Genomic DNA, 14922 nt, shown 5'->3' on the forward strand with positions numbered 1-14922 from the left:
TCATGCCTAATCGTGGCCATGCTCAACTTTATGGCACAGTTGTTTATCAAGCATCTTGGCTTTGTGCAGATGATTGTTGTCTTTAGGCCTTTTCTTGAAGGGAGAGAATGCCAATGTTCGTTTGGATGCCATCTGTGGTGTCATTTGAAGTTAACGACTGAAAACTCAACACAAAACATTTAAATAACAAAATGTGGACACCAGAAGCAGAGCACCAAAATGTTAAGCTGCCATCATAGTAGCCATCCGCCGCATGCACATCACAATATCTTATCTTTGAAAAATGGTCATACGGTTCAAAAGTTACCTATGTGAAAACACATCAACCTTGCCCGGGCAAGGGCAAGCCAATAGATCAAAGATTTGAGATACGGCCCAACTTCCTGTTTTACGGCTAACCGTCAATTTCGATTACCTGTACAGGAAAAACTATTTTTATAATCAAAACTCCGTCTCGTACCTTTCATGAGGCTTGGTCTGAAGATCATCTGTGTCAAATTTGGGGAACATTGGACAAAATGTGATTTTACACCTTTCAGTAAAATCCATGGTGGAATTATTGAACTATTGACCAGTGGTCACATAACACAAATGTTTAGGGACAACCTAACCATATGTTTCTACGGGCTGCCAAAGACTTGAGAAGATGATGATGCGTAATAATAATGGTAATAAGAAAAGGTAGTGACACAACAGGTTGTGTATGCAGCTTCGCTGCTTGGCCCACTCCCCTCCGGCAGGAGGCTGCGGTCCATCGGTACCAAAACCTCACGCCATAAGAACAGTTTATTTCCATCCGCAGCTGGCCTCATCAACAAGGCTAAAGACTCCCAAAATGTATAATGCTATAATTCTGATAAATAAAGCTGCAAGCAGCAATGAAGGGCCCAAGCAGGTTAAATGACTCAAACAAATACTGATAGATCATAGACTACCATAGAATAATGATAATAATAGTAGTAATAGTATTTTAATAATACGAACAAAAGGTGCCTTAGCTGCTTGACCCCAAATAATTATAATAATAACAAAAACAATATGTGCCTTCACAGTTTTGCTGCTTGGCCCCTAAATACAAACATCAACCTATATCCATCAGTATTGGGACAAGAACTTCACCAAGCACCAATATGTCAGCAATTTCTAGGGCAAAAGTTAGGGGTGGTTTCGAACCTGCAACCTCTTAATCTGCAGTCAAATGCTCTGCTACTAAGCCATAGCCAAATCCCTAGCCTTGGTCACCCCATACCTGCTGGAACATAATTTAGCAGACTTGTCATTTGTTACCTTTTCCATCGTAAAATGGTACATTGGGAGAAATTGAGATTTATTTATTTATTTACGTTTTTCAGGAAGAATCCATTTACTGCTTGAAGCTATATATTTTATGTTGCTTTTACTGTTGCGAGCCATATCAAATTATTTACAGCAAACTTGCAGCAATAGTGTGATCGTTCGAAAGCGGGCCCCACAGCGTAGCGTCGCACATGTGTGATTTCGAACATTCCAACTGACTATTTTCCGATAGACAAAAACTATATGACAAACGCTATAGTATGGCTTCAAAATTTACAATGAGGAAGCTAACAAGTAACCCTAGCATGTAGTAGCATTGCTACGAGTATTATGCTAAGTTGCTAGGTAACGGAAGCTAACTAAAGCTGGCTAGCTTCCGTTTCGGAAAAATAACTCACTCTGGTGGGAGCGTCGGAAATATTTAGAACTCACGCATCTAAGGGTTAACCAACTTCCATCCATCATCTGCAGCTTTTCCGGGGGTCGGGTCGCGGGGGCAGCAACCTAAGCAGGGTAGCCCAGACTTCCCTCTCCCCGGCCACTTCCACCAGCTTTTCCTGGGGGTCCCGAGGCGTTCCCAGGCCAGCCGAGAGACAAAGTCCCTCCAGCGTGTCCTGGGTCTTCCCCGGGGCCTCTTCCCAGTGGGACGTGCCCAGAACACCTCACCAGGGAGGCGTCCAGGAGGCATCCTTATCAGATGCCCGAGCCACCTCAACTGGCCCCTCTCGACGCGGAGGAGCAGCGGTTCTACTCTGAGCCCCTCCCGGATGACCGAGCTTCTCACCCTATCTCTAAGGGAGAGGCCGGACACCCTGCGGAGAAAAATCATTTCGGCCGCTTGTATTCGCGATCTTGTTCTTTCGGTCACTACCCACAGTTCGTGACCATAGGTGAGGGTAGGAACGTAGATCTACTGGTAAATAGAGAGCTTCGCCTTTCGACTCAGCTCCTTCTTCACCACGACGGACCGATGCAGAGCCCGCATCACTGCGGATGCTGCACCGATCCGCCTGTCGATCTCGTGCTCCATTCTTCCCTCACTCGTGAACAAGACCCCGAGATACTTGAACTCCTCCGCTTGGGTCAAGATCTCCTCCCCAACCCGGAGATTGCACTCCACCCTTTTCCGGTCGATAACCATGGCCTCAGATTTGGAGGTGCTGATTCCCATCCCAGCTGCTTCGCATTCGGTTGCGAACCGCTCCAGTGAGAGCTGAAGGTCACGGCCCGATGAAGCCATCAGGACCACATCATCCGCAAAAATTCTGCGCCTAGAAATTCTGTCCATATAAGTTATGAACAGAATCGGTGACAAAGGGCAGCCCTGGCGGAGTCCAACCCTCACCGGGAACAAGTTTGACTTACTGGTGGCAATGCGGACCAAACTCTGGCACCGGTCGTACAGGGACCGGACAGCCCTGATCAGGGAATCCGGTACCCCGTACTCTCGGAGCACCCCCCACATGAGCCCCCGAGGGACACGGTCGAACGCCTTTTCCAAATCCACAAAACATGTGTAGACTGGTTGGGCGGAACTCCCATGCACCCTTCAGGACCCTGCCGAGGGTGTAGAGCTGGTCCACAGTTCCACGGCCAGGACGAAAACCACATTGCTCCTCCTGAATCCGAGGTTCGACAATCCGACAGACCCTCCTCTCCAGAACCCCTGAATAGACTTTCCCAGGGAGGCTGAGGAGTGTGATCCCCCTAAAGTTGGAGCACACCCTCCGGTCCCCCTTTTTAAAGAGTGGAACCGCCACCCCGGTCTGCCAGTCCAGAGGCACTGTCCCCGATGTCCACGTGATGTTGCAGAGTCGTGTCAACCAAGACAGCCCTACAACATCCAGAGCCTTAAGGAACTCCGGGCGGACCTCATCAACCCCAGGGGCCCTGCCACCGCGGAGCTTTTCACCCACCTCGGCGACCTCAGACCCAGAGATAGAAGGGCCCCCCCCGATGTCCCCAGACTCTGCCTCCACGTCGGAAAGCGTGTTGGTGGAATTAAGGAGGTCTTCAAAGTATTCCTTCCACCGATCCAGGACGTCCCCCATCGAGGTCAGCAGTGCACCATCCCCACCATATACAGCGTTGACAGCGTTAACCAACTTGGCAAAAGTCAAATTCAAGGAACCTATGTAATTCAGCCGCAGACACCTTTCAAGCAAGCTAGAAGAGCTGGAAGAGTCCACAGCTGTGGGCTGATTTGAGTGGGTTCTAATACTGATCGAATCAGTAATAATTACCATCTTGGTTTGATCTTTTCTCTCTTCTCGCTATGAAGCCCACTCTTCACTTGCATGTTGGTCCCTGTACCCTTGCAGTTTGGTTAACTAACAAAACAGTTTGATTGACACAATTGAAATGTATATGCATGTCTAAAATGTATTTGTTTCTTTTTTATCTTTACAACATCCTGTGTAGGTTCCATTTGTCTTTATATTTAAATACTATTATTTTATTTTTTTACTACAATTAAATCTTCTCCATGTGTGTTTCAGGATGTCCTAGGAGGGAAGAGGTCCAATCCCAAACCTGTGTCTGTGCCTTATCTCAGTCCCCTGGTTCTACGTAAGGAGCTTGAAACCCTACTTGAGAATGAGGGAGACCAGGTATCTTACACATTCACAAACATTTAATCAAATGTTAGATTTGGTTCACAATGTAAGCATTTCATTTAGAAAGGAAAACTAAAAATAATGATATACAGCCCAGATCTCCACATGAGTGCATATGTTACCCACAGCCTGCATTTTCAATCTTACATAGAAAGTAATTAGCAAAGTCATTTAGCACTATTACCAAAGTGACTTTCAAATATTTCCAACGATCCCCACAGTGCAAGGTATTTTTCTGAAATGGTAGTTAGCTAACTTAGTTATCTGCTGGGCTAAATTACCTAGCATCATACTAGCAATGCTACAACCATGCTAATGTTACTTGCTAGCCTTCTAATTAGTAGAAGGCTTTAGTATGAAGCCATACTAAAGAGTTTGTCGAGGTTCATATCAGAAAATATTCAATTGGAATGTTCAAATCACACATTTGTGAAGGCAGACATCCCAACCTGCAGGGATTCATTTCAGGGAGGTGGCTTCCCCCCCCCCCCCCCCCCGGATGCAATCCAGACGCATGATGTACCCCCTCAACCAGCACGTACCCCCCCCCCCATTTTATTAATCAAGTTGGCGGCCTATCTACAATTATAAGGATAGTTAATAGACAGTGAACATTATGTAATAAGGGAAGCAAACTCTACTCAGACACTGGGGCAGTTTGCAGCTGAGTGTGAAGTGGCTGGGATGAGGGTCAGCACCACAAAGTCTGAGGCCATGGTTCTCTGCATGAAAGTGGTGGACTGCTCCCTCTGGGTTGGGAGTGGGTTGCTGCCCCAAGAAAATAAGTTAAGCTGAGCTGGAAAGCAGGGCTTTTGATTTACTAGTCGATCTACGTTCAAACCCTTGCCTATGGTCATGAGCTTTGGGTAGTGGTCAAAAGAACAAGATCGCAGATACAAGTGGCCAAAATTAATTTCCTCCATTGGCTCAGCCTTAGAGAGGGTGAGGATTTCGGACATCCGGAGGAAGTTTGGAGTAGAGCCGCTGCTACTTCACATCTGACTAGGATGCTTCCTGGGCGCCTTCCTTTGGAGGTATTCTGGGCACGTCCAACTGGGTGGTGACCCCAGGGAAGACCTATAACTCGCTAGAGGCATAATATATCTCATCTGGCCTGGGGAGGAGCTGGAAAGCGTTGCTGGGGAGAGGGACGCCTGGAACATCCTGCTTAGCCTGCTGCCACCATGACCTGATCGAATAAGCGGATGGTAATGGATGGATATCTAAACGCAGAGGTGTCAACCTTACTTAAGTAGAAATTTGGGGTATCTATACTTCACTGAAGTAATTATTTTTCTGCCGATTTTCGACTTCTACTCCTTACACTTTCATGCAATTATCTGTACTTTCTACTCTTTACGTTTAAAAAAATAGCCTTGTTACTCCAATTTCAGTTCGTCTTATTTTCATTCCGGCTTGTCATCGTTCAAAAAAAAACTATACAGATAAATCGCGCCATCCGGATAGAGGGAATTTGATTGTGGTTGGATGAGAAGTATAAACATATACCATTCCGACACCCTATTGGTTTGTACGCGACCCATCACACATGCACATGACACAAATTACATCACACTCCAGCAAGGAAATAGAAGACGTATGTAGCCTACGAAGATTTCTGAGGCAGAGACTCAAGAGAACTCAAGCTAAATGTCCCAACCAAGCACCAGCGAGGAGGTAAGTAGCCAGGAAGACCAGCCAACCCTTCTACATCCCTGGCCGTACCTGGAAGAATTTTTCAAAATGGTTGGATGCAAAAACAACTCCTTTCGAATACGCTGCAAGCTCTGCGCACCCAAGTACCACTAGCTAATGGATTTCAAAAACTCGCCGTCTAATTTGAATAAAGGCTATTGCTAACATGCCTCTGAAGTTTGACTTTTTGCACCATTACAATCATGGTTCTAAATTAACACCCACCAACCCGCCAAATGCGGGTTAAAATTCATTTTGGCGGGTGTTAATAAAAACTCACTAGCCAGTTTGGCCGGTGTTACATGAGGCATTACTTGAATGATACACAAGTCTCTGTTCTCGGCATGGTTCTCATTCATTTGTCCCCCTTGCAGTACTTCCCAAGTTTCCCATGAACACTGTGCCGTAATGCTACGTGATAACGTTTTATACGCCCATTGGCTGCGCGCAGTTTGAAGTGAAACCAGTGCGAGAAACCGTGAAAACGAACGGAGCGTCCACCAGAAAACACAAGGAAGAAGTAAAACGAAGCATAGAGGATCATTGGAGGTAATAAGGGCTAGCTAGAGTAGTAAAGTAAAGTAAAAAGTTAACTTAAGGCGGCGGTGGTTAGGACAAACTTCTGGGAGCGAGAAGAGGAACGAGGCAGGGGATGAGGATATTGATAGCACTAGAGAAACTAAGAAAAGAAAATGTAATGCCAAATGGCTGACGGGTCGGGAATGGCTTGTTTGACAATGAAAACGTTGTCATGTTTTGTAAGGATTGTCGCATGTAGTCTACGCAAAAGAAAAATTATGTTGCTTACTGACACAGTCTTCTGTAATGTAAATACACTGTTCTTATTAAAGAGTATAGTAGGTCGGTTTAATTAATGCCTGCTTAGGACAAAAACGTTACTGTAAATGCATGGGCAGTAGTCAAACTCAATCGCAAATGGACGTTTTAGCCATTTACAGTAGGTGCGTTCGACATGGACTGTGGCTGCATGAAACGACCGGCGAGAGTAGCCGCTTGCAGTCGGGAGGAGTTGAAAACAGCTTTGTGAAGTCGGACATTCCAGCTTCTCGTGGTTTACTGCGTTGACGTCAGTCATGGCCGATCAAGCGCTGTTTGCTTACTTTACTTTATTTATAATTAAACTTAGTCTTTCCGTTAGAGAAGAGGCGGACTAAAACCCTTTCTTTAACACATAAATATATATTCAATTAAACAGTTTGGTCTGGATTTGAGCGTTGGCGAAACTGAAGGTGTCAGAATAATTACAAAACACGCGTCAAAGTTGTCGTGTGTGAGTCTGGCCAATCATGAAATAGCTGTGTCGTCATTATAACCCATGCAGTTGCTCTTGAGAAAATGCACTCGGCTACACAGCCGGCAGTTCTAGAATCGATCTCACGGTACTTTGATGGCTACGTCACAGTGACCTAGCCTCGGCGCCATAGATATATATCTATGCTCGGCGCCGTCTCAAGTCGGACAAAAAGTCTAACCAGAATTCACTGTTTCAAGTCAGCCGCCTGCAGCCGGCTGCAGCGCTGCATGAAGTCAGTCCATGTCGAACGCACCTAATAAATCGTGTCCTTACTTAGTCACGTGTTGGTGATTTCACATACCCTTGCATCATACCATTTATTTTATGATCAAATGTAATGCAAATGTAATGATCATAATTGTTCTTATTTTCAACTGAAAGAATTTGGCTAGTGGAAATTCTGATTGGCTGGTGATCAAAAAAGTTGATTTAGAACCCTGATTACAATACTTATGGGCAACTAGTCATTCAGATCATATCTTCCACTCAATGAAACACATGTTAATGCTAAGTAGTACACATATATATAGTTCTTTTTTTTTCGATTTCAGTCCTTCAGGGCATAGTGTGTTACCAATAGTTTTCTTGGCCATGGTCCCAGCTACCTTGAGGTCATTGACAAGATCCTCCCGTGTAGTTCTGGGCTGATTCCTCACTGTTCCCCTGATCATTGCAACTCCATGAGGTGAGATCTTGCATGGAGCCCCAGACTGTGGGAGACTGACAGTTATTTTGTGTTTTCATTGGTCGTGTTTATTATTGTATTGCGACGCCCACAGATGTCGGAATGATTTCATATTACCGTCAAACCTTTACATATATTGGTTGCTATCAAGACGTGAAGTTACTTTTGGCAAATATGACAAAAAGTGCTTTTCAACAACATTGCCTACCCTTCAGCCTTTAAAATGCAAATCAATTTATAAAAAAATTTACATGCGTTTTTCTGGATTTTGTTATTCTGTCTCTCATTGTTGAAATAAACCTACCATTAAAATTATAGACTGATCATTTCTTTGTCAGTGGGCAAATGTACAAAATCAGCAGGGGATTAAATACATTTTTAAGACATGTATTTCATATATCTCAAGGCAATTGGAGTAGTTGCAGATTTTAAGTTATTTTTAAAGTTTTTCACAAAGTGTCACTGTAGAGAAAAAATCATCATGCTGAAATTATTGGTTCTTATTACGTTTTTGTTCCCCATGAGCAAAAAGGGCTGCACACTGACTTACAGATATTTTGACCAATTGGGTTTGAAATTTGAAGGATTTAAAGTCTTTGTGTCTATTCCAATATGTAATGATGGTATTCAATGACACAAGTCTGTGTTCTAGAAAGAGTGGTCTGGAGTCGCAGAGGTCCGATAATATCAGCTTTAATGCAGCAGTTGGAAATCAACAAGTACAGAGCTCTGGGGTTGTCTACGTTTTCCTACCCGCAACAGAGTTTGAGTTGGTTCACCAAGTACAACTGGCTATTTTTCCCTCCCCAGAATATATTATACAGTGCAATTAAAACAGAAAGATGAAAAGAGGGTTGAGCTTGTTCTCTCGTGCATCAGGGAGTTATTCTTGCCTACGCGTCCCACCTGCTCGGGTGCCATCTCCACCCGGTTTCAAGGTTGTTTCTGAAATGGAGAGATTAAGACACAAAGAACAGCCTGCTTCCCACACCCTGTGTGGGACACCATGTTTAAGCCTGAGCACACTTCTAAGTTTCATAAGACATAACTTTAAGACATGCATCCTTCATAAAGTCATACGAACATTGTTCCTGTTGTTATATTCACTAGTGCACAGTGCCCGTGATGCATTCGGTGATTAAGATGCCACAAATATTAATAACTGGAATTATAGATAGTGCCGTGCCTGTGATGCAGCTGGTGATTACAGTTCTAGAGTTGTACTGTAATGTATTATACATTCTTTAAATTCCATACATTTTAAAGTGACACGTCTCAACGTTGTCATTGCACACATTCTATGATCAGGCCCATGCTTTCTTAACAGTGTAAGTCTTTAGTTTCATTGTGCCAAAGAAGATGGAAAAATTACCAAACTGTGTTTGGTTGATTAAACTCCATAGTTCTGGAGAAGAAGACCTTCTCCAATGTCCCTTCAGACAGGGACATTGTTACTGACATGTAATGGTCTCTACATGGGGCTTCTTGCACGGAGAAAAGGCACTGTCAGAAAATTAACATGCCTTCGTCAATCTGTAATTTATTTCTGTGTTAGTCAGTGATTATTTCATTAGAGCGGTTATTGTCTAGCGCTTCAATATTCATTGCAGCCAGATGTAAGAGGTTGTAAAATGCTCATTTACTCATTTATAACTCTTGATATTTCAGAAATGCTATTGTAAGCTATGTTATTGAGTGGGCTGTTATAATGTCAGGCAGGAGTTAGAAAAGGGGGACTTTGATTGTGAAGGAGGAAGTCATGTGCGAAGATAGTGGAAACAATAAAGGTTGGCCGGCCGAATCGAGGAGTCACAAGCTCTGTAGTCTGTCCGTATCTCTAATCTCTCTAATAATGCCAGGAATCTCTGTGTGTGTTTGTTTGTGTGTCCCACGTTAGTGTCCCATGATTATCTGGAGAACCTATTGTTTTTGTTAGTTTTATTATTATTATACTTAGGACTAGGAGTCTATGGCAGCCCATAGAACCGATTGGTGCAAAGTTTTTACATTTGATTGGGAACGGTCTCCTGATTGTCACCAAGTTTAGGTTGTGAGGTATCATTGGATTCCTTAGATGCAGACGATTCGACTGAACCCTATGGCGTCATTGTCATCCTGAAGGTTTTTCCGTCATTTGTATTTTATGAAAAGCCAACTTTTTCGAACTCATCTTCAGACCATGCACACGAAAAATATTTAGAATTTTATCGATAAGTAAAACCATTTACAAATAACGCGCAAACAATTTTGACAAAGAGCTCGCCAAAGCGGACGTGAGGCCTTGACTCTGCGACGGTTTACCGTATGGAGACGAAACTTTGGAAATGTCATAACGAGCATTTAATCTAATCACCTTCCTACCACAATCACCTTGATATTTCAAAATATTACTGAATTACAGCTGTTTGCTGTAGAGGAGAAAAGTCTGACTTTTTTTTTATAAAGTAACCGAACACAGCAATTCCCAGCAGCGAGAATAGCTCACTGGGATAAGATGGGCTCCTTTGAAACGCAAGGTCGTAGGATCTAATCCAGCCACAGTCATCAAGCATTTCGAGATACCGGATTATCTATTTAGCGTAGCCAGGTACGCCACAGTAGCAGTATAATCATAATGGTAACGATAACATTTAATTCTCAGAGGATTTATACTCAAAAAGAGTCGGGTTTATTGTGCTTTTTAGATACAACGCTGCTACATGTAGCCAGCGCATCGGATTTCTTGCATCATAAATTCTGAACAGTTTGACCCAAAATCACAAGATCGGACTCTTTTAATTCTTTGCAGCACACCAAGTCGTGAAATATTACGCTGTCCCACGTCGGCCATTTAGAATGTTGTCTTAAAATGACATATTTACCGAACGCATCGGATTATCGTTACAAAACTCGATAAGTCTTCTGCGCAACGCAATGAAGGTAATCGAAAGTTTCGGGGTAGGGCCACCACGTTGCCGAAAAGTATAATGCGATTTTTAAAAAGCAAATATTTGATTAAAAGTTTTGCTTTGCTTCTTTAGCTACTGAATTTCCATATCGAAGGCTGCTTCTTGGCCCCTTCATTGCTGCTTGCAGCTATATTTATTATTATACTTAGGACTAGGAGTCTATGGCAGCCCATAGAACCGTATGGTGCAATGTTTTGAAATTTGGCACACTGATTGGGAACGGTCTCCTTTTTATTGTCACCAAGATTCATGTCGACCACTGAAGCACTATAGCGCCACCAAGGGGTCAAAGTTGGAGGTGGGTTTACGCCCATAACTTTTGAACCGTAAGACCATTTTTCTTAAGTGGTGTATCATTGGATTCCTTAGATGTAGACAATTCGACTGGACCCTATGACGTCATTGTCGTCCTGAAGGTTTTTCCGTCATTTTTATTTTATGAAAAGCCTACTTTTTCTAACTCCTCCTAGACTTTGTCCCGATCCGCCATTTTGGGCGTTGGCCATTTGAAATTTTCATTAAAAAACTAAATTTTTGAACTCCTTGTTTGCCGTTTCTCCTAATTTCATGAAAATGTAATTTAATCATCTTCTGACCACAATCACCTTCAGACCACAATCACAGATATGTCAAAATATGACTGAATTACAGCTGTTTATACTTGGGTCAACTCTGACGCTTGCCACAGGAGAAAGTCTACGTGATTTCCCCTGCACCCCAGTACTCCAAAATAGGGAACAAATAAATGTCAAAGACCCATAACGTCAGACTTACGATTTTTTTTGTACTGTCCAAATTTGGGACAACCTTCAAAACTCTTCTTTTCTTGACCCGTAAGTCCAATTGTCTTGGTATACATGTGTAGAATACATGTCTTTCTATAGTTTGAAAAGGAATAAGGAATGCAATGCAAAATGGCTGAAGGGGTGTATTTATGTAAATGTCCACATTGCCTCAATATATTTGTGTCAATAAATCAAATATCATTTTGACTGATGGTTTTTCAAACCTAATAGGCTTCAAGTTGACATCCCTCTGAAGTACCGTGCGAAAATTCACCTTGGTATGTCAAAAAATGACAGAGAATATAGCTGTTGAACTTTTTTCTAATCTAACAATGCTTGCCACAGGAGAAACGGCTTACTTTTTTTAAACAGTAACTGAACACAGCAATATCTAGCTCTATGAATGGCTCAATTGGATGAGACGCTGTACATTTACATTACATTTAGTCATTTAGCAGACACTTATCCAGAGCGACTTACAGTAAGTACAGGGGCATTCTCCCCAAGGCAAGTAGGGTGAAGTGCCTTGCCCAAGGACACAATGTCATTTTGCACGGACCACGAATCGAACCAACAACCTTCTGGTTAATAGCCCGACTCCTTAACCGCTCAGCCATCTGACCCCCGCTGTGCTGGTAAAGTGAATGGTCATTGATTCGTTTTTTTATGTTTTGGGATTCTGACAGAGAACGGTTTCTAATCTTCTGGTCAATCCTCCAGTTGTAAAACATAGCAATGAGTGTTTATTTGAGCCCATCATAACACTACGATCATCTGTTTAGCGAGACTGTGTAAGCCGATGCAAAACAAGCCAGATCATTAAGTATGATTAAAAATTTTGTATTTTTATATATATGTCATTTTATTTATTCTGTTCATTATTTCTGATCCTTGAACCTTGTTCAATAGATTTAACTATAAGAAATATGTTTTGTTTTAGGAAATGTGTTTTAGGCCAAGAGGTGGTTAACATAGTATAATTTATTCACACAAATATGTTATTATTTTTGAATTTATAAGCCTTTTTGATGTTTTTTTAAATAAACGTTCTTCTTTAAAGAAACAATATTTTGCGTCTGTACTGTATCTAAAATGTACTATTTGTTCCTGCTCATTTACTAATCAAAATACTAAGAGTGACATGTAGAATGAAACGGTTGTCTGGTCATTTCCCCTGCAAGAGGGAATGGTGTTCGGCTATATAGCAGCCTCAGTTGAAAAGTTGCATCAAAACGGAAGAAAATGGGCAATCCGGTGTAAAAATTGTCCTAACCTCTATGACTTCTAGTGATATTTTTAAGCATTTAGCCTACTACTATTGCATCAATTCATTAAAAAAGAACCCCTTTTGAAACAAGCTGATTCTAACAACGTTGTCACCGGCAGTATTTCAGATGGAATCGCGATTCAAACATTACCATCTGCTAACTGAAAATATGCCCCCCAAAAATACCTAAATAAGCTTGAAAATGTTTTAGGGGGAAATGTCTCATTCAAAAAAAGCTTAATGGAAGTGATCATTGTCAGTAACAATGCCAAATGCAACCATTTGGTCTCAGTCTAGAGCCCTGCGTGGAGAAGCTGACCCCGGTCAATTGTACTACGGGCTAGCAGACATCCCAACCTGCAGAGACTCATTTCAGGGAGGTGGACACCGACAAATATTCAAGTTTTTTTAGGGGTGGGAAAGTAATAATAAATAAAAATAATAAATATATATGAGAGAGAACAAAGGTTGTGCCCTTGCCGAAGGCATAGCACACCCAATAATATTACTTTGTACAGAAAGTAATAATGCAACTTAATCACACTACTCTAACTGAACAATAATAAGTTATAACTAATATATTACTTTTTTGAGTAACTTCCGCCAACACTGTTGACAACACAAGTACTTTATTTCGAGGTGATCATAGTGTAAATGCAAGAGTGCCTAACACAAATGTACGTTAAGTTACATTGTAAGCTTGCATTAAGTTAGCTGGGTAGCTACAGTCTATGAAACCCACCTAGCGTTATCATTTGTTTTCATTCTATATTTGTTGACAACACGGTACTAAACACTGCATCAGGAATAGTGCTTTTCACTGCCTTGGTGCAGAATTACAGCCACTACGAGCAGTCCCACAATGAGCTTTCCTCAGGACGTGCCATTTCTGTGTCTGTAGCTTTAAATGCTAATGAGGAGGAGAGAGGCGGATATCGCGACGCCATAACACCAACAGCAGAACGGTTATCCAAATAACAAAAGGGTACAACACTCGCGTTACAGTGTGTGTATTCACACACATACTTGATGCTATCTACCTTTACATAGCAACAGTAACTGGGCTGTTAGTTGCAGAGCTAATGTTACAGCCACATTCTAAGGGTAACTAGGCTAGGTAACCATAGGCCAAGGCCATAGCCATGGAGTCAACATTGGGGGGGACGAATATTTTTTTTAAATGATAATTTCGGACCGCGTGTGTGGTTGCCTGTCGTAGCGTAGCACATTTATATTTTTATTTCTATTTTTATATCAATATTTTGGGGGGGACATTTTGACCAATATATATTATGATTACGGCCTTTCCATAGGCTACACAGTAAAGCAACAAAATGATATAGCGTTAGTTGACTTACTTGTCCGAGGTTTGTAATTGGACCAAGGAGAGTTGGTACTGATCCAGACTTTAATTTCAGACGATCAGCAACGCCAGCTTTGTATTGGCCCAAGTTGAGGAAACAGTCGTCGCTGAAATGTTGGGCGCAGACATACAAAACTTTGGGAAGTTGTGTTGGCGCATTTCCAGAGAAAATAAAATTAAGACACTGGTTCTTCAGAGGCTCGGATGAAGGAACTAAAAAAATACTTTGGTTTTCATTTGTACATCCAAACACTGAGCAACTGTTATGCTTCGTTCGTTTGCAAGCCATGATGTCTCTCGAGGAAAAAACAATATTGCACTCGCACGGCCGTAGCTCAGTTTCTCATGGGCGTGCCATATTCTCTGGGCGGGCAAAGCAGAGAAAGGGGAGGTAACCTTCCCTCTTATGACGACATAAGAGGAACATTTGCAAAACCGAGCGTTTGAGCTTTCATTTTCACAAAGGCGGAGAAGAATACCCAGGGCTTGGTTTACACCTATCAACATTTCTAGCCACTGGGGGACCAAAGGCAGGCTGGGGGAACTCATTAATGTTAAATAACCTCCTAGAGTGAAATTTTCATGTCATGGGACCTTTAACACAAACTACTCTTGTTAGTCTTAGTCTTTACCTGAACTGTTATTTTGGTGAAATTATAATAATTTATGTATTCTTTCTGTTTGTATATCAGGTTATCTACACTCAAAAATTCCTGAGTCAGCATCCTATAATTTTCTGGAATCTGGTGTGGTATTTCCATCGTTTGGATCTGCCCAGTAACCTGGCAGGCCTCATTCTCACCTCTGAACACTGCAACAATGGAGTACAGGTTGGTTCTTTCTCTTGCTCTCATTATGTTCTTTATATCTTCAATACAGATGCTTTCAATTTAATCTGGAGACAATATGCTTCATGTTATGCTATGGTATGTTTTTTTAAGTTTAAAGTTTAA

At 42.1% G+C, this 14922-nt stretch overlaps 1 protein-coding gene across 9 annotated transcripts in view; it reads left to right on the top strand.

The window, feature by feature from the left end:
* Positions 1 to 14922, top strand: part of dennd4c (DENN/MADD domain containing 4C) — a 186961-nt gene that overhangs the window by 165562 nt on the left and 6477 nt on the right. For 7 of the 9 annotated variants that reach the window (XR_009928275.1, XM_062449582.1, XM_062449581.1 and 4 more), the window contains 2 exons: positions 3795 to 3905; positions 14662 to 14799. Coding sequence is in view for 8 of the 9 variants with exons in the window: in XM_062449582.1 (XP_062305566.1) it covers positions 3795 to 3905; positions 14662 to 14799 (249 nt within the window). In the remaining variant the exon portion in view is untranslated. Of the gene's footprint in view, positions 1 to 3794; positions 3906 to 4842; positions 4966 to 14661; positions 14800 to 14922 lie in introns of those variants that run through there. The other 2 variants (XM_062449584.1, XM_062449583.1) reach the window with 2 other exon arrangements.

This window comes from Osmerus eperlanus, chromosome 23, assembly GCF_963692335.1.
Source record: "Osmerus eperlanus chromosome 23, fOsmEpe2.1, whole genome shotgun sequence".
Classification (NCBI taxonomy): Eukaryota; Metazoa; Chordata; class Actinopteri; order Osmeriformes; family Osmeridae; genus Osmerus; species Osmerus eperlanus.